Source organism: Numida meleagris, chromosome 1, assembly GCF_002078875.1.
Source record: "Numida meleagris isolate 19003 breed g44 Domestic line chromosome 1, NumMel1.0, whole genome shotgun sequence".
Classification (NCBI taxonomy): domain Eukaryota; kingdom Metazoa; phylum Chordata; class Aves; order Galliformes; family Numididae; genus Numida; species Numida meleagris.
In genome coordinates this window covers 134,964,497-134,983,583 of record NC_034409.1, presented here as the reverse complement: position 1 = coordinate 134,983,583, position 19,087 = coordinate 134,964,497, and the positions used below count along the sequence as shown (strand labels likewise).

The following is a 19,087-nucleotide window of genomic DNA, read 5'->3' as shown; positions in this document are numbered from 1 at the left end:
CCCTCAGTCTTTTGTCTCTGAAGCACTGATCAGCTATTCAGAACCAGTGTTCCCAGCTGATGCCACCATCTGCAGCAGCAGCTCCCACCTCCTTGGTGTGCTGTGCACAGGAGCAAAAGGAAGCACCCAGCCTCACATCCCACACTGAATTGTGCTGAACTGCACAGCACACAGGTACCTCAGGTCTGAGAGTTCCCTGTTCAAATGGATCCAACTACTGTGACTGATACATGAGGGCATTACATGAAGGCAAGGCTTGATGCATCACTTATTAACTTTGGAATTCACTCTTCAGAAAAGATTGCTATAAGCATGAAAGCTTGACTAAATCCTGATCCTGCTTTGGTAGCACTGGTATGAACACAAGACTGATCCAACTCGGTCACAGTAAGAGACCGAACCGCAGGGCCAAAAATGAAAATAAATACACATACGCACAGTTTTATCCCCATTTTAGCCATTCTGCTCTCACAGCATATTTAGAATCTTTAAGAGGATATTTACATGATATCTCTAGCACTGCTAAGCTCAAGAGGGAACTGGAAAGGTCTCAGAAGAGTTACTGAAATTCCACTCCCTAGTGCTGGCAATGAGCAAATACCTCTCTCCCTTCTATACAGATTTCAGATTGACCTCCAAACTGATTTGAAGTTTAAAAGGTTGTAATACCTACAGCATAATCACGTGATGAGTGCAAATGACCTCCTACTCAAAGCTGTCAAAAATCTGACAAAAGCCTGAGTTTGACTGTAAGCTTTTTTAAGGCTACTTAACAGGGGAAAGCCAAAGTTAGCATTCAAAGAAAAAAGAAAACTAAAGGCCAAGCATCGAGTACAACCTTATGGTAAATCCTACTATTTGTCCCTCTTGCTTCTCAGTTCATTCAGACATCAGGAAACTGGTAGGAAAGGAATGTCCTACATCATAAAATATCAAACCACTGAGTGATGAGTGAGAAAAGGCAAAAGGTTCCAAAAGTGAAAAAGCCTTGTTCTGTTGCTCAGATTAGACAACGAGTATGGAGTGTTGAGCATAGAGAATAGGAAGAACAGTAGTAAAATACTAGTAAAAACACAGGTAACTGAGCTGGTTTCACTATTTCAGAGAGCATGAGAACATTTAACTACAATATACAAAACAAAAATGCTTACTATGAACGCATGTAAGGAAATCTGGACTTCTTGTATACGGCGACCCATATTTGTGAATACAAGCTGAAGAAGAGAAAATGAAATTGGTATTATTATAATGATTACACGGCAGCTGTTCAAAGCATGTAAAATGGCATCTAGCCTGCTGATGTTTTATTAAGCAAGGTTATGGAGGGTGGATGCAAAATCTATGCAATAGTATAATCTCCTACATGTCTTAGACTTCTTAAGTTCATAAACATTTTTTAGCTGTGATGTTCAGTAGAGTTATAAGCCATCTGAAGAGAATGATCATTTTACCAGATGATTCTATGACTCTAAACGCGTATTAGTAGCTACTCAAACCTGGCCTAGTAAATCTCTTTTGAATCTAAACAGCACATGGAGTTTTCTAAAATTGCTGGAATTTGTGATTTTAAGTACTACAGGTTAAACACAAGTAGAAAGCAGTATGGTGGCACAACGATGATACAGTCAGTAAAAAGAGCCAGCGGACCAATCAGTAAAGGCACTTTTTAAAATATGGAGATTAGTTAATAGCTAAGATATAAAAAGGGAAGAAGACAGAAGACCAAATTATTTACCAGTTCTGGAGGCTACAGGTAACAAATGCAACATCAACATTTTAACATGTAGAAAACACACAATCTATGCCAATATAAGTTAAAAAAAAGCCCTAAAAATCACATTTGACTGTAGAGTCTGTCTTAAAAGTTAGAAAGCCATGCTTATTGCAGTCTGATTTCCATCACTTTCCTTGGAAGAGCTTCAGCTGCAACACACTCCAGTGCTAGGCAACACGTATCAATGCTGTAACAAAGTAAAAGCTGCGACTCACCCAAGTATTTCGGGTAAAAATATTCCTGTAGGAGGAAAAAAAAGCAAAGATTTATTGAATGCTACTTGCTTCTATTGTCATTCTACTAGTGTTTAACAGCTGCTGTTAGTTCGGTGGTCTTGCACAGCAGTTGTTAAACAAGTTCCAAACATAAACATCCTCATTTCTTTCATTCAGAGCCAGAAGAAACACATGGTCATAGATGCATTTTGTCTCATGAGGATAGTGAGAAACATTAACTCCTATCTCAGCGCATGGTTGGACAGCTGACCTGTCAATGGCAGTGACCAAGCATTAAGCCACCTCCTCACTATCTCAAGGCAAAGGTGCTCACAATAAGGCACAGAGAGGAAGAGGGATCTAGGGACAAAAACCAGAGAGCAGGTACAGAACAATTTAAGTCACCCTGTGCCTCCTCGAAGTCCCTCTGCTCACTCAGAGAACACGACACAGTAACCACAAAAATAAAAGGGTACAACTTGCTTTCGTAACAGTGAATACCCCACTACATCACCTCATGGAAGCTGTCTGTACAAAGAAAAGAGCATGGAGAGGCTGGGAGAGGGAGGGGTGGGGGCAGGGAGAAAGACACAAGGGAATGGCATGGAGCTGTCAGGGGAGGGGCAGCTGGGGCTTAGGGAAAGGTTCTGCACCAGAGGGTGGTGGGCATGGAACAGGCTGCCCAGGGCAGTGGGCATGGCCCCGAGTGCCGGAGTTGAAGGGGTGTTTGGCCCTCGTGCTCAGACACAGGGTTTGAATGTTGGGTGATGCTGTATGGGGCCAGGAGCTGGACTCGGTGATCCTCGAAGGTGCGTTCCAACTCAGGACATTCCATGATTCTGTGATCGCAGCTGCTCATTTAGGAGAGGTCCAAATGTATCTCAGAAGTGTGTAATATGGGTAAAAATTGCCCAAGAAGCACTTAACTGATCTACAACTAGACTGCCAAAGTCTCTCCCACTCTTCTGGCAGTACATGGCCACATGTCATCACTCCCTACTTTGTGTCAACAAAGTGCAGTCACATGGCAAGACCAGCACTTTGCTGATCTGACCTTGTGCATTAGCCTGGTGAGACCTTGCCATCTGCGTGACTGCTTGCACCAACACAGTGCATGAGCAGGAAAATGCAGCTGGGCTGCACAGAAGGGTAGCCCATTGGTCTAAGCAGTCTGTTAAAATGCATTCTTAAAAAATGTAAAAATTCATCACTTTGGAAAAGGTAACTTTCCAACTTCATACTGTATTTTGTGATGGATGTATAAGTCATTAGTTTGAGTACTGCTGAAGTTGTAATTGGGGCACGTAATTGAGGAAAAACTCATGGATTGTATCAGTGTTTAACTTTCCTTGTTAAATTAAATTAAGCCATTTCTCAGCTAACCATGAAATTGTATGCATACTATAATTCTCTTTTACATAGCATGAGCAATTTCCATATCACACTGTATTTACAGAGAGACTGGGACAGTAAATGCCATATATTCTACAAAATTAATTTGGACCATACAATAACCAAGATTAGAAACTACACATTTTATTTCTCCTGTCATTACAGATCTTTGGATAAGATCATGCATATACACAAATGTGTACACAGAAGAGTGACAGGCACACGCTGTGATTCAGTTTGACCTGGACTGTGCAATCCAATCAATTGGATGTCAAGGTCATATAAATGAAGAGTTTTTCATTGCTGTCATCCTCCAGAAAAAAATCAATCATTTCTGGAAAATATGCTCCAGTTACTGAAATGTGCCACATAAATATGCAGTTTAAATCATGAAAGCATCAACAGAGAAGCAGAAGAAGCAGCCCACACTTCATCTAATTTTCAATTCCAATACAAAGGTAATAGGCTTAGCATCTTTTGAGGCTGAGCTTTATAATATCTCTTTGGGTTAAGTAACTAAGCGAGGAGCTCAGAACTCACTACATTTCCCAATCCTTTTTTTTTTTTTTAAAGGTTAGCTTTGGAAAAGACAAGCCAAAAAATAAAGTCAAAAGAAAAGTACACCTACACAGTCTAAATATTCAGATAATTCAGATAAGCGTCTAGCTAAGCTATAGCCACAAACTGAACTTCAGCCAGCACTCAAAAAGATAGCTGTATGTGATGAAATATACCACATATATATTTATTATTTCCCCTTCATTCAATATTCATCACAAAAATCTGCAGATGTATTTAACCACCACCACTAGGATAATCCAGACACTGGCAAGAACTACTTTTTCTGTACTCACTGGACAAGAATTAGGAGCCCTTATATGCATGGCTGCCAGCTTAACTGCTTGGAATCAGTGAAAGCAAAGGTGTAAAACAAACAAAAAACAAAAACACCACCAACAAAACACAAAGCCAAACTGATCCGAAGTTTGCCCAGTTAAAGATTCATAGCGTGCCAAACTTGCCCAGGACAGCCAGACATGCATTGTTTCCAGCATGAGCACTCCATTCTGTAATGCCTTCTCAGACTTCTGTAATGTTTTAATGACCCACAAGCGTCAAGGAAGTTGAAATCCCTCAGCCCTGTACAGATCACGTCTCTGATAGAAGTCTCAGTCTCACTTTCCTTCCACCAGAAGACTTCAGTTCTATTTTGAGGGTCCAAGAAAAATAGAGAACGCTCAATTCTACAACGCCTTGTCAGACTTCTGTGCTGTAATGTCTTAATGACCCACAGATGTTGGGGAAGATGAGATCCCTCAGCCCCACATAGATCATGTCTTTAAGAGAAGTCTCAGACTCATCGTCCCTCCACCAGAAGTCTTCACTTCTATTTTTGGGATCCAACAAGAACGTCAGGAGAAATGCTCTGAGGCTTGTTAATAAGAAGATTCCCTGTTGCTATTTTGCTGATTTCTCAACTAGCCACCTTAAACTTCAGGCTTACCAACATCTCACCATCCAGAAAGCCACTCAGCATTCCCAGGATCCAAATGCAGGTTAGTTAACTCTGACCACTGTGGCTGCTGTATAGATACGGACCTCACCCAGCTCTCTGACCTCACTGTCGGGTGATAGCATCGCAGTGCATACAAGAGGAAGACAGAGGTGCTCCAGCCAAGGCCTCAGAGGAGCACCAACCTCCATAAGGGACCAACCCTCGAGAGCTGGTTTCACAACTGTGTCTGCCGCTGACAAATCCACCAACATGTACTCCCACCTATGTCTCTTATGACCCAGCACACACTCTCTCTGCCTGGTTCCCACCTGTCAACGAGTGTTAACGCATGCCGCACCATCTGCCCCCAGCTGTACAACTCAGCGCAGCTCTCAGGTAGAGGGAGAAATGGGGGAGAGATGAGGAAGAGCAAATGCCTCATGTCTGCAGGCCTCCACCCTTCCAGCCACATGGAAAACATGGCAGGAGGTCCATCCTCCAGACAGGTCCTTGCTGGCTGGTGGCAGCACAGCTCAAGGGGCCTTTTCCCTGCTGGACAGGAGAGTGCTGTGCTTTAGCAGAGATTTATGTACTACGGCCCCACCCTGGCCACAGAAACACAAGCATGGTATAGAAGCACCTTTTGATGCAGTAAACTCAATTAGTGGTTTCCAGCATCCAACAGTAGTGCAAGACACAGGCAATTCACCACAGGGCTGTGGGATTAACCAGGCAGAAGTACCAATATCAGCTTCTCTGCCAAAGGAAACCTACAGTGTTCCTATGCTCACAACCTCTTTTCAACTCCACCGCCAAACTCTTGCTTTAGCACTAAGATCCAGAAGTTAGTGAAATTATACAGGGCATGCACTCGTCCTGCTGCTTTTTTAGAGATGATGGAAGAACACCAAATCAGAACAGCCCTTCCATGAGTCACTGTGTATAAATAGCCTTTCTGCAAACATAACAATGACCATGTCTACACCAGGAAAATGTTCTCACTATTGCTTAACGTAATTGGCAGCACTGAAAACTTCAGCCAGAAGGGCCTGCCAGCTGCTTCTGTTTGCTTTGTTTGAGTACCAGATCAAGTAATCCTGCTCAGCACTGAACCCAACCAACCTCATGTCTGAGATGCGACAGCAGCAGATGAAAATCTACAGCAGGACAGCAATGCTGCAGTCACTGAGGGATCTCATTGACTTGCATGAGCAGCAGTAATTTCTGAAAAGCATTTTCTTAGGCTACTGTCTCTGGCAGCTTCCAAGCTGCTAAGATTACAAAGGGTAAAGCAAACAAAAGCTACATCAAATTCAGACATTGTAGAGCAGCATGAAAGGGCACAAGACCAATTTACTTTGTCTTCACAGTTCTGCTTATGAGATAAAATCTGCCTCCAGAAATAAAATACAGAATAATAAAGCCCGTATCAGAACACACAGCTCTGCCTGTCAGCAAAAAAAAACTGTCTTCAGCGCAACTGATGCTTCCGTATTTGCTGAGGGCCTTATTTGCTGACTAACCCCTAACAGACATGCATGTCATCCGTTGCCTCAATGCAGCGACAACTCCCACATCATGACCTTTTCTCATCTCCATCTAGTAACTCCTTTTTTCTCTTTTCAGGACTGTTTGCCTTGGGCATGGCGTGACCTCCTTGTTTATAAATACATTTCATGTTTCCACTCTGCAGGCCTGCAGAGCAACAGCACTACTAACCAAAATTGGCTGCGAGTTATTGTTTGACTTGGGTGTGTATTTACACCCATCGTTGTTTAACTGTACAACTTGGGAATGCAAATGTCATTAATGCTGAAGAGCACTCTGCATTGCTTTTGAAACTGGGCCCTAGGCTTTTGTAGCACAGCAAACCTCATGCTGAATGACTGGGTCTCCGTCCTGTACAGTGTAACTGAACAGTCTTACAATTCGCAACTTTAACTCTATAGAAACTACAGGCATAGAAGTTAAGCTTCAATCAGTGCCATATGGCTTTTGAAATCTTTCCTCCTCTGTGTGAGGAGCTCTATGCTCAGCCAGGTCAGTTTTCTTCCTATCTTGCTCTGGAACAACATGCATTCTCCATGCAAAGAGCAAACTCCTCACAATCTGGCAAGCGAGACCTCAGTTAACAAAGCCTTAGATAACACTGGCAACTGTGGTTCAATTGTCACTTAGAGACTTCAGGCAAATTCAGGGAAACTAGATCTGACAAAACACCTAGCGTAAGTAAAAAACTATCTCCACTTAACATCCTCCATTGCGTCACTGCTCTCCCGTTACTTAAGTCACATTTAAAATAGAACAGACTATACATCCCATTCAACGTGGCTTAAATGTTTGTGATCTCTCCTATAGGTTCTGCAATATTTTATCTACTGAAGTGAGACAGTATTATATTTTTCCCCTTTCTTGTCATCTAACGATACTGTAAGTTGTCTCTCAGGATTCTGCTTAAGTGCAGCTCACAGCAGCAACGTTTGATCACTTTAAGGCACCGCCACATTTTGCCACAGTGTGGATAGGCAAGCAGGAATGGGGAAGTATATCTGAGCCAACACCAGGTCCTTGTGACAGAATCCAATCTTACACTTCCCCGTTCATTACTTTAATAACTAAGTTACTTTTGCATTTTTGTTCCTGCCCCACACATTTTCTGGAACTGAACTAGGACTCGCTGTTCCAGGAGTCAGCCAAATGTGGCAGCTCTCCAGATGCACGTGATTTTGTACAGTGCAACCATGGCAGGTTCTCCTTTTATCTCTTTATTTATGCACCCCACTGGCCAATAGCGTAAAATGATGCAGAGCAAAGACAACTGCAACAATAGCCTCTCTTCCTGGGTATCCACCTTGTTTCACAACTTTACTCTTCCTCTTGGCTCCACTGCTCAAAGGAACAGGAAGAAAACAACACACAACAGATAAGGAAACTTCCCAGTAGACTTTATGCATGTGTGAAGAGCCTCTAGAACAGCAACTCATAACAAAATAAGTCATGAAGGTACAAATATGGAAGGTAGACCCGCAAAAGAACAACAGTCTCATTCTTCATAGCGTGGTTCTTCATTCATTTCTTCAACAGCATGTGCAGTGACAGCTTTTTTGCTTCCCCTCAGCACATGGCCTTCCCTTCCTAAAAACACTCTGTCCTTTCCTCTGTGTTGGTACAACCCTTTGGGAGGTGAATTGGACTGCGGAACCAACCCAGCTGCAAAATGATCCTTTTTCTCTCCAGATTACTTTCCTTTGGATCACTTCCTTAAATCAGTCCATGCAGTTGCACAAGTTGCTGTACAGGAAGGGTGAACAGAATAGGCAAGGGGGTTTGCGTAAACCAACTGGGTCAGCTGAGCTCCCAAATGTGAATCCAAAGTTACTGAAAAGTAATGCGAGCGGAGGAGAAGGGAGCTTGGAGAATCCCTTCCCTCTGTTGCCACTGGTTCTGCTTTCAAATTGCCACAGTTTGGGTCATTTAGCAGTTGCCAAATTACTTCACCCTGAACTGAACTATGAGATAATGAACATTTTTGCTGCTTTCGTAGCTGTCCTGCCCCAAGACATTCCCCTCCTCCCATCCCATCTCCGTGTCCCACAGCCTCTGGAGCAGTCATGCTGCCCACACCTCCCTTGCTATGTCCCTCCTCTAAACCTCTGGTGCTGGCTCCATCCTTGTTCTTCAGACCTACTGGAAAGTAATTGCTCATAATTCATTAAGTTCATCTAGAGTTTGGAGTGCACATGAACCACAACTGCCAATTTATACACATTCAGTGTTTCCCTTACCTGATTCTCAAGCAGCTGTACTAACACAGTCTGTATTAATTCCCAGTAGGCTGCACCTCATTTTTTTTAATTTAGAAAGAAAACAAAATGAGCCCATAACCACAACACTGCTTTCTTCATTTATTTATGCGGCGTTCTTCCCCTCTCACATATTTATTAAAACCTATTGTATTCTGCTAAAAAAACTCCAACTTAACCTAACACTATCTGTTTCTTCCATTATCCTCCTCCTTGCCCCAAATCTGTATAATCCCTTGCTTCAATTTGCCATTCTTAGCATCTTTTTCCATCCTAGCTTTAAACAACCCCTTGGTATAATATCAGCCACTTCTGTTTTCCCTAGCTCCTCGCCTCATGCTTTACAGAAATGTAGAATGGAATGCTTCCACGATGGGCTGCTTCAGTATTTCCAGCTCCATTCTGAAAACCTAGGCTTCACATGAGTGGAAACAGATAAGGACCAGGTGGGCCTGAGCCCGCAGAGCTGATGGAAGTTTGTCTGCTTCCACCGACAGCAAACTTCACTCACCCTTCTCAATGATCTCTGATAATGCAGCATGTAGCTAACAAATGTACAAGCTGCCTTCTAAGGCAGGCATGAGTATTTCTGTCACCCTTCTGCTACTGAAGTCCACTACCTCAAGCAGATGTTGTGTCCATACTGCCAAGTACATAGACGCATCCTGCACCACAGTCCCCACCTGTTTGTTTTCCAGATCAAGTAGACCTGCTGGAGTTTGGCATGATTCTCTCCCATCCTACAGGGAGAAGGAAGAAAGGGAAGGGAGAACACAGAGCACATTCAGATCTCACCCCAACAGAGAGCTGGGATTCTTCATGTCTCTGTGGCATAAAGCTCGACAGTCAAACTTCTCAACTTTCTTCTGTCCTTCAAGACATTTCTGGACAAAATTCTAGATCTCCCCATTTTCTTTCTCGAAATCTATTAAGCAGGGAGCACTGTGCCCTGCTTAATGCCTTCCACATATCGAATCCAAGCAGGTCAAATCATCAGCATGGAGTTCTCCGGTAACTCTCTCCCTCTCTCAGATAAATTCTGGACCAATAAGAACAAACATAAAAATTTATACCCATTATAAATCTAGCTGTTCCTGAACACTCTGCCAAAATGCCATAGCAAATCGATGCATTGAGAAGAATTTTCACTGCAAATAAAACCACATTTTTGCCTCGATCTAGAGAGGAATATTCTATACAGGGATGATGACATACCTATTTAAAGATAATAACAGTATTATTTACTTCTAGACTATACAACATTCACTGACTTACTCAAAGAAATTTTACACTGCTTCACTTTCCCACTTAATTCTTGTTCTTCATACTTTTGCTATTAGTATTTACAAATATGCATCTACCTTTGATATTCTTAGAAATAAATATTATCTGCCACTCATTCTTCCTAAAAAACCAGAGTGAAGTTTGGATGACTCTAGCACATGCAGGCACATTTGTGTTATTGTGACCATGTTGTGTAAGGGAGCAAATAAAGAAATAAAAACAATGACTCGGCAACATTATGAAAACTTACCAAACTGACTGCTATCATACCCTACACATTGCTTCATCTGCATTTCAGATTCTTGCTAAACCCAGCCCAGAAGGAAGAATGCTGGCATTGCTAGATGTTTTGTTGGGATCAGCAGTTTTCAAACCATGAAAGCAAAATGCCCCAAGTACCCTGGTGCGGTCACTGCTGACCTTGCTGTGAGTGGGGGGACTGGACAAGACACCTCTCACATATCTTTCAGCCCAAGTTATTCTCCAGTTCTACACCAGGTGTATCCCCTCATAAAATCATAAAGTTGGAAAAGACCACTGTCAACGGTTTACGGGCGTTCGGCCCGGTTCCGTGACAAAGGGGACGGGGGATCCACGGGTCCACGCCCCAGGAAAAGGGAAAAGGGGAAAAGGGTAAGGAGATGGCCCTGAGAGCAAAGAACAGCAGCAACAATCTGAGGAGAAACAAACTAATTCACTAACTAAGATATCAGAATGCAAAACAACACACTATAATACAATATAATTACAATTTAAGCTGATAAATCCAATACAGAGAGAGAGAATGTCCCAAAAATCAAGGTAGGCCTTACTCTACTACCGACAATAAGATGGCTGGAGAGAGAGGTGCTGCCAAGATGAGAGACGGCGGAAAAAGGGACGAGGTCTCGTGATCTGCAAATTTTTATACTGCGAGCTTTTATCTTTTCCCTCCAACTGGAAATGGTAACAGAGGAGCAAAGTACCATGGGGAATGTAGTAGTCCTTCTCTTCCGAGAACCAGGTACATTCACTACATGATGTTATGATGTGGAGTACCAATAACCGAAAATCACAAAACCATGACAGACCACTAAGACCCTTTAGTCCAATCCCAACCCATCCTCACCATGTCCACTAACCATGTTCCTCAGTGTCACATCCATACATTTCTTGAACACTTCTGGGGACAGCTGCTCCACCACCTCCCTGTGGCAGCTCTTCAACAGCAACAACAGCAAACACGATGAACAGTGACAAACAGATGCTGTACTGATAAACTGTGGTTCGAAAAGATGAGGCTTCACACCTTCACCGTGTTGAGCCTTTCTAAACAGAGAAACTCCTTGCAGAAGAAACCTGCTTTGCTGTATTTATTTTCCAATGTTTCCAAGAACACCGGCAGCCACATTACCTTCTGCCCTTGATTTTACATGCTTGGATAGCCACATTTTTAGAACAGGTCAACCAAATTCCAGAGCAGTTTATCAGTCAGCTAACAAGCTGTAATATCTTGACTGCATAACAAGGTCAAATATTTCTGCAGTAGAGCTTTTTATAAGGCCTCGTCAACATGTGAAACGAGATAACATTCTTATCTCCACATCCAAAATATTTTGCAACTTCACCCATCCATCACACTTAGCATATCTTTTCAATGGATTCCATTTACAAACATAATGCACTGCATTTCAGTTCACAACTCCCATGAACATGCTTTCCACCTTTATTTTTTCCAACCATATCATCTAGTCATTTTCCTGCTTGCTATCCCTAGCCTGAAATTGTAACACAAAATGCTTCCTAGAATCCTGCAGTAGCATCTAAGGATATTATCATCAGCTCCATGAGAAAGTTTGCAAGATGCATTAACCTAGGCTCACACTTGTTTTTACCATGTATAGTCATACAAATTGTGCAGATTGAGTTTTGTTCTGCCTCCTAAAAAAACCTCACAATCTAAAAATGTTTCAATTGATCTTCCTTCCTCCAGTCTGGGCAAGCTGATATTTATATTTTCCGTGACTTAAAAGACAAAAGCTGTGCTGGCCTGCAAATGAATGGCTTTTTAGCCCCACCTAATACGCTATTATTAGCAGTTGATCTAAGTAATCGCACATGTGGCAACACCCATGTGCAGGTTTCAGAGGATGCCAATCTTCTGCCGACTGCTTGCAGTTTCTTTGAAAAGCTGATCACCGAAACAATGGAGGTCTAATGTAGAACAAGCGTGCTCTGTTACAGGAATATGCAATTCCATTGCTGCTTACTGCCCTCTCCAGTAAATAGATACTTTTCCATAACATTACTCCTGGCAAGATTTTCCCATTGCCTGGATCCATTGGCTGGGGAGCATCAAGGAAGCTATATGACAGCCTTGCTTCATCTAGCCTAAACTTCTGAAGCTGTCTGACTGAACCATTCAATGCAATTTTGCATCTCAGCTTTAAGTCACAGGTCTCTGTGGTGGGTTGACCCCGGTAGGCAGCCACCCATTCTGACTATCTGCAATAGGACAGGGAGAGAGGAAAGGAAGAGCAAAAGCAAGAAACCCTGTGGGTCAAGGTAAAAAGTGATTAATAAGCAAAAGAGAAGTGGAAGAAAAGCAAGAAAGAAAACAAAGCAAGAGATGCAAAGGCAGCCACTCACCACCTGCAGGTAGACTGGTGCCCAGCCAGATGCCAAGCAAAAGATGTCCAACCAGCCCGCATTCCTCTCTCTTTCCATTGCTGAGCATGGTGCTACACAGCATGGAATGGCTCTTTGGTTGGTCTAGGTCACCAGCCTGGCTTTCTGCACACCCCCAGCCTGTTCATGGGGCTGGGGAACAGTGAGACGCAGAGCAAGCTCTGACTGATCACTAATGAACCTTCAAGCATCATGGCTGCAAGACCCACAGCAAGCAAGTGCCCATGGGGCTACATTCATGCTCTTCTGGAGTTTTATGGCATAAAACTTGGGAGAATGGACAGACCTGACATTGAATACAAGCAGTGCATGGATGCATTCCCTATGGCTGGCCCAGCATGGGGATCCCCACAAGGCTAAGGCAGGAATCATAAAGGTTGGAAAAGGTCTTTAAGGTCACCTAGTCCAACCACCAGCCCATCCCCACCATGCCCACTGACCACGTCCCTCAGTGCCACACCCACACGGTTCTTGAACACCTCTGGGGACGGTGACTGCACCACCTCTCTGTGCTACCCATTCCAATGTATCACCACTCTTTCTGAGAAGAATTTTTTCCTAATATCCAACCTAAAGAAGTGCTGCAGCTTTTTCTTTCTGACGTGACCTAAGCAGTTACCCTCTGTGACCACATTCAGCCTTCAGAGACAAAAATATCAGCCTTCCTACATGCAAGAAATCATCAGCTGTCAACAGTAATCAGTACATTTCCCCAGTCAATAAGAAGTCCTCATTCTACCAAATATGCCAAAGTGTAGCAGCAGTTATTGCAACTCACTGCTAGGCAATGTCTGTTGAACAGTGTTCACCTTTCCCCAGCCAGCTCTCTCTCAGCTAGCTTCCTCCTCCTGTCAGCCAAAAGGACTGGGTGTAAATGCAGCATCAGGGAGATGGCAGCACGATAATTTCCAGTGTTTAAGAGATACCTCCACTACTTCAGGTGCGTAGCAAGATGTGAAAAGATCAAGCCAGACAGAAAGGCAGGTGAGGAAAATACTCTGCCCATCACATCCATAGGCACTCCCAGAAGTTATCGATGCCTTACAAAGAACAGGTGGCTTCCAATGTTTGTAGTAATAACAGCTCCTTCATGTGACTACAGGCTTTGTGCATCAGAAGCCTGCTAATGAACAGCCGCTGCTGCCTTGGGCCATATGCTGGTTTGAAAAGATAGGGAAGGCCATAAATCCACCTGACGGGAGGTGCCATGGCTGCTTCTCAAGTTCAAGCAATGGGGCAGAGAGGAGCAGGACACGCTGCCCAGAGCAAGTAAATTCACAGCTCTTGAGAGCTCTGAGTCAGAAGAGCAGCCAGGAAGTTTCCCGTGATAAAATACAGCATTTTGCTGCAGAATCACAGAATCGTAGGGATTGAAAGGGGCCCCTGGAGATCATCGAGTCCAACCCCTTGGTAAAGCAGGTTCCCTACAGTAATAGGAGACACAGGAAAGAGTCCAGGTGGGTTTTGAGTATTTCCAGAGGAGACTCCACAGCCTCCCTGGGCAACCTGTTCCTGTGCTCTGTCACCTTCAATGAAGCTATTTCTCATGTTCAGATGGAACTTTCTGTGTTCCAGTTTATGCCCACTGCCCCTTGCCCTGTCAGTGGGCACCAACAAAGACCCTGGCCCCATCCTCTTGATTCCTGCCCTCTAGATATTTATAAGCTCTTCCCCAAGCTGAATAGCTCCAGGTCTCTGAGCCTTTCCTTGTATGGCAGAGTAGAGGGGGAGGATCACCTCCCTTGACCTGCTGGCCACGCTCTTTTTAATGCACCCCAGGATCCCATTGGCCTTCTTGGTCACCAGGGCACACTGCTGTCTCATGGCCAACCTGCTGTCCACCAGAACACCCAGGTCTTTCCCCGGAGAGTTCTTTTCCAGCAGGTCAGCCCCCAACTTGTACTGACGCATACAGTTATTCCTCCCCAGGTGTAGGACTCTACAATTGCTCTTGTTGAAGCTCATCAGGTTCCTCTCCACCCAACTCTGCATCCTATCCAGGTTGCGTTGAATGGCAGCACAGCCTTCTGGTGCTTTAGCCTCTCCTCCCTTGCTGAGGGTGCACTCTATCCTTTTATCCAGGTCACTGACGAAGTATGTGTGAAATCAGCAAGGGGGCACAGATACTAGGAGCTCACTCAACCTCAGTGGTATTTCTTCAGAGGTTTCCAAAACTAGACTTAACAGCAGTAATGAAGGGAATGCAAAAAAAATTAAAATCCTTTGCAATCACAGAAAGTTTTGTTTGGCCTTTGAAACATGCTTTAACAGTGTGACTGGCTTTTATGTTGCACACCGAAAGATTTTAAACCCAAATTATTTCACTCTTTTCATTACAGTAAGAGAACCCAATGTTTTTTTTCAGTACACAAAATGAGTACCAAATATTGTTACAAGTTCCCAACACATCTACACAACCCACCACTCATAGCAGATAGCAGAGTTGCTCTCTTCATGTTACCTTTTCTTCAGAACGCTACAAAATTCCATTTTGTACAAGATCTTTTACAAGATTCCTCCTCCACTCACTACTCTGTAGTGAATACTTATCCTGAGCTTATGGATATCAATGGGAATACAGAAATAGCAGTGCAAGCCACTCTTCCACACTGCGTATTACAAAGAATCACAGAATCACAGGGGTTGGAAGGGACCTCATGAGGTCATTGAGACCAACTCTCCTGCTAAAGCAGGATCCTTACAGTAGGTCGCACAGGTAGGTGTCTCGCTGGGTCTTGAATATCTCCATAGGAGACTCCACAACCTCTCTGGGCAACCTGTTACAGTGCTCCATCACCCTTACCATAAAGCAGGTCTTCCACATGTTTGTATGGGACTTCTCATGTTCAAGTTTTAGACAATTACTCCTTGTCCTGTCACTACACCCCACCGAGAACAGCCTGGCCTCATCCATTTGCATCCCACCTCTCTTCAGGTACTTACAAACATTTATCAGACCCTCCTTCAGTCTTCTTGTCCTCTTTTCCTCAGGCAGAACAGACTCAGGTAACGCAGCCTCTCCTCATAAGGGAGATGCTCCAGGCCCTTAATCATCTTTGTGGCCCTCCACCAGACTTCTCCTGGGAGATCCCTGTCTTTTTTGAACTGGGGAGCCTAGAACTGGACACAATGTTCTAAAAGTGGCCTTGCCAGGGCAGAGTAGAGAGGGAGGATCACCTCCCTCGACCTGCTGGCCATGCTCTTTTTAATGCACCCCAGCTGCAGGCAGAAGCTGCTGATGAGATGCACAGAGAACTAGCGCACCACTAAACATTGCCTGGGCAGCAGCTCCGCATTAAGCTCTAAATCAAAGCAAAGCCAACCTCTCTGCTGCCCTTAATGCTGCTTTGTAACAACAGCCAGTGCCTGACGGAGCGCACATGTCAAGGCTTGTCCCAAGGAGACACGGAACAGTTCGTCAGTCCCTCCCTCGCCTCTGGTGCGGTGTGCTGTGTACAAACACACCTACACATGCACACACACACACACTCCCTATCTCCTCGAAGCACCAAGCTATTAACAGGAACACAGTGTGCAACACCGGGCTGAGAAAAACACCTCCTGCTGCTACTTGGTGCCAGATCAGCTCTGCAACGGGAGCAGCCGCTTCCAAGCAGCGTGGAGAGGAAGGAATGGGGCAGGCGAGCCAAGCTCTGTAAAGCAGCACAGCCGCATGCACACGCTGTGCAGCGAGAGAGGAAGGCAGACGTGACAGCCTGCAACAGGGAGCTCAGCAAGGTCATCCCTTCATGCTGGGTGCCTCTAGCTGCACCTGGCTGGGGGAGCGTAGCGGCTCTGGGCGCCGACAGGGGTTCCTCTATAGTGACAGCTTCTGAACCTGCTGATCCAAAGCTCACCCAGCGGGAGCTGACCAGAGAGCGTTAGCGTGTGCTCATGAGAAACCTCAGCTCTGCCTCACCGCTGGGCGAGGGGCCCTCAGCACACCCGGCGGGAGGGCAGAGAGGTGTCCGGAGCCAGGAGGCACAGCGTCACCTTGCAGTGCTCCCGCGGCACGGCTGCGCAGGGCCCTGCTCGGAGCCAGCATCCTGCCGGCACGCCCTGCCCGCGTACCCGCAGCATCCTCCTCCCAGGGGCGCTTCCACCGGCCCCGGCTCTGGGTGCTGGCTGTGCCGTGCGGCTCCCAGCCGCTTCCCAACGCTTCCTCCTCCTCCCACAGAATCCCCGCCGGGCTGCGACCCGCCACCTGCGCGGCCCTCACCGTCTCGGGGTCGTTCTCGAAGACCTCCCGGGCCTCTTCCTTGCTGCAGTGCTCCTCCACGCACTCCCTCTCCAGGTGCCCTTGCTTGGTCTCCTCGAAGATCTGGTAGGCTCGCCGCTGCCTCTGCCGCAGGAACTGGGCAGCCTCTGGGGCTCGCAGCAGCACGGCTGGGCCAGGTCGGCGGCAGGAAGAAGAAGGGCAGAGGCAGCGGTGAGCGGCCGAGCCCCGAAGCAGCCCCGAAGCAGCCCGGCCGCCCCCCGCCGCCGCCTCCCCGGGAGATGCTGCGCCCGGCGCAGGGTTCCCGGGCCGGCTCGGTACTCACCCTGCGAGCAGTCCGCCGCCAGCAGCGCCAGCAGCAGGGCGGCCCCGAGGGGCTGCGGCATGGTGCGGCGGAACGGAGAGGAGCGGCGCGGGGCGGGCGGGGAGCGCGGAGCCTGCCGAGCCCGCCGGGGGAGCCGCTCGCCCATCCCACCCAATGGCTCCCGGCCGCCGCGGGCGGGACACACCTCGCGGCGCGGCACCGGGCTCCGCCGCACGCCCCCTGCCCGCCCCCCGCCGCCCACCTGCCTGCGGGGCTGCCCCCGCGTGGGGAGGGCCGTCTGTCCCTCCAACCCCCCCCCCAGCCTCAGCGTGTTTTGTTCACCGCTAACGTTTCAGTTGGTTCTGGTATTTTACAGTCAGCTCCTAAGGAAAGAGGTTGGTACGATCCATACCGCTATGTCATGCACCGCTCTGCTAACGCTTCTCCATCCACGGTCACGCGGCACGCGTCCTGTGTAGGAAACCTGCTGCAGGGGGCTGGACTGGATGATCTCCAGAGGTCCCTTCCAACCCCTGTGATTCCGTGAAACCCCGTTAGCTGTAACCCAGAGCTGTGGGCCAGCGCTCTCAGCTGCACCCAGAGTCCACCAAGGTTTTTTGCTGCCGCTTTCAGACTACCCCTGCAGACAGGTGAATGTGACAGATCATGGGATGTCATTTGTTTTGCTGTATCTAACAGACACTTGTGTTTCCACAATAATCTGCAGCATATACAGTGTAACTAATGTAAACAATATATATTACATACATATCAGTTTGGATATTAGGAAGCATTTCTTCTCAGAAGGAGCGGTGAGGCACTGGCACAGGCTGCCCACGGGGTGGTGGGGTCACCATCCCTGGAGGTGTTCAAGAACCGTGTGGATGTGGCACTGAGGAACATGGTCAGTGGGCATGGTGGGGGTGGGCTGACGCTTGGACTAAATGATTTTAGTGGTCTTTTCCATCCCTAAGGATTCTATGATTCTTGCCTTTCCTCAGCCCTGCGTTCAGTTGAATTCCTGTCTTCTAGGACTGAATGATCACGCCCTTTTTGTTTGCACGCACAGACCTCTGTTGTATCCTGCCTGAACCAGCTCTTTTCCAGAGCAGCAGAGCTTTGAGCCGTTCAGGCCATAGTTTCCAGCACTGCTCCAAGCAGCAGTCCCACTGTTCCTTGCTCCCACCCTCTAGTCACGTCCATTTCTTGTGCTGGCATGCAGCAAACCTAACCAGAGCAACCCAACAAATCTGTGAGGTGGCTGCCCCAGTGCTGCCCTCCATCACTCTTTCTGTATCTGCAAGCTATCATCGGAGTGTTACACTTCTTCATAACATTTCTAAATGTGTTGAGAAGCAGAGATTTTTGTGGGCTCTGGAAACTACTTCATATTATATCATCTAGTGGCAAGTTTCCTTTCTTTTAGAAATTTTATGCTTTTATTCGTAAGAACACACTTTGGGATCCTATAGTAAAAGGCAAATTTAAAGCTTTTTGAAAATCCAGGTAAATAATGTGATCAGAATCATCCTTCTCAACATGAAAACAAAATCGCCCCTTGAAAATCTAATGGATTTGCAAAACTTTGATCTCCTACTTGATATGCAATGCTGATTTTTTTCCAATGTGTTATTGAGTCTACTAATTCTATTCCTCATTACATCTTCCAGTAAGATGCCTGGCACAAACCTCAAACACTGACGTGGGTGAGCCCCAAGGTCCTTTTAACAGTCATGTTTTCCACCTTCCATTCTTCTGGCACTGTTGAATTTAAAGCAGAGTTAAGCAGTTAGTTGCATAAAACAGGATTAAGTTTTCTTCCGAATTCACATGCTCGTACCATCTGATCTCAGCTGTTGCAGTGACGTCTCAGGGAGCATAAGAATTAAAATAGAAAAATGCCTCAGAAAATACTGAAATAAATGTTATAGGAGCTG

The 19,087-nt window shown here is 45.9% G+C and overlaps 1 protein-coding gene across 2 annotated transcripts in view; it reads right to left on the bottom strand.

Annotated features, from left to right (window-relative positions):
* GAS6 (growth arrest specific 6) overlaps window positions 1-17,348 on the bottom strand; it is a 41,443-nt gene extending 24,095 nt beyond the window's left edge. For both annotated transcript variants that reach the window (XM_021414572.1, XM_021414580.1), the window contains exons 1-4: window positions 17,172-17,348; window positions 16,850-17,016; window positions 1,990-2,014; window positions 1,152-1,214 (exon numbers count right to left, since the gene is read on the bottom strand). In XM_021414572.1, coding sequence (XP_021270247.1) covers window positions 1,152-1,214; window positions 1,990-2,014; window positions 16,850-17,016; window positions 17,172-17,316 — 400 coding nt within the window. In that variant the 5' untranslated portion in view covers window positions 17,317-17,348. The remainder of the gene's footprint in view (window positions 1-1,151; window positions 1,215-1,989; window positions 2,015-16,849; window positions 17,017-17,171) is intronic.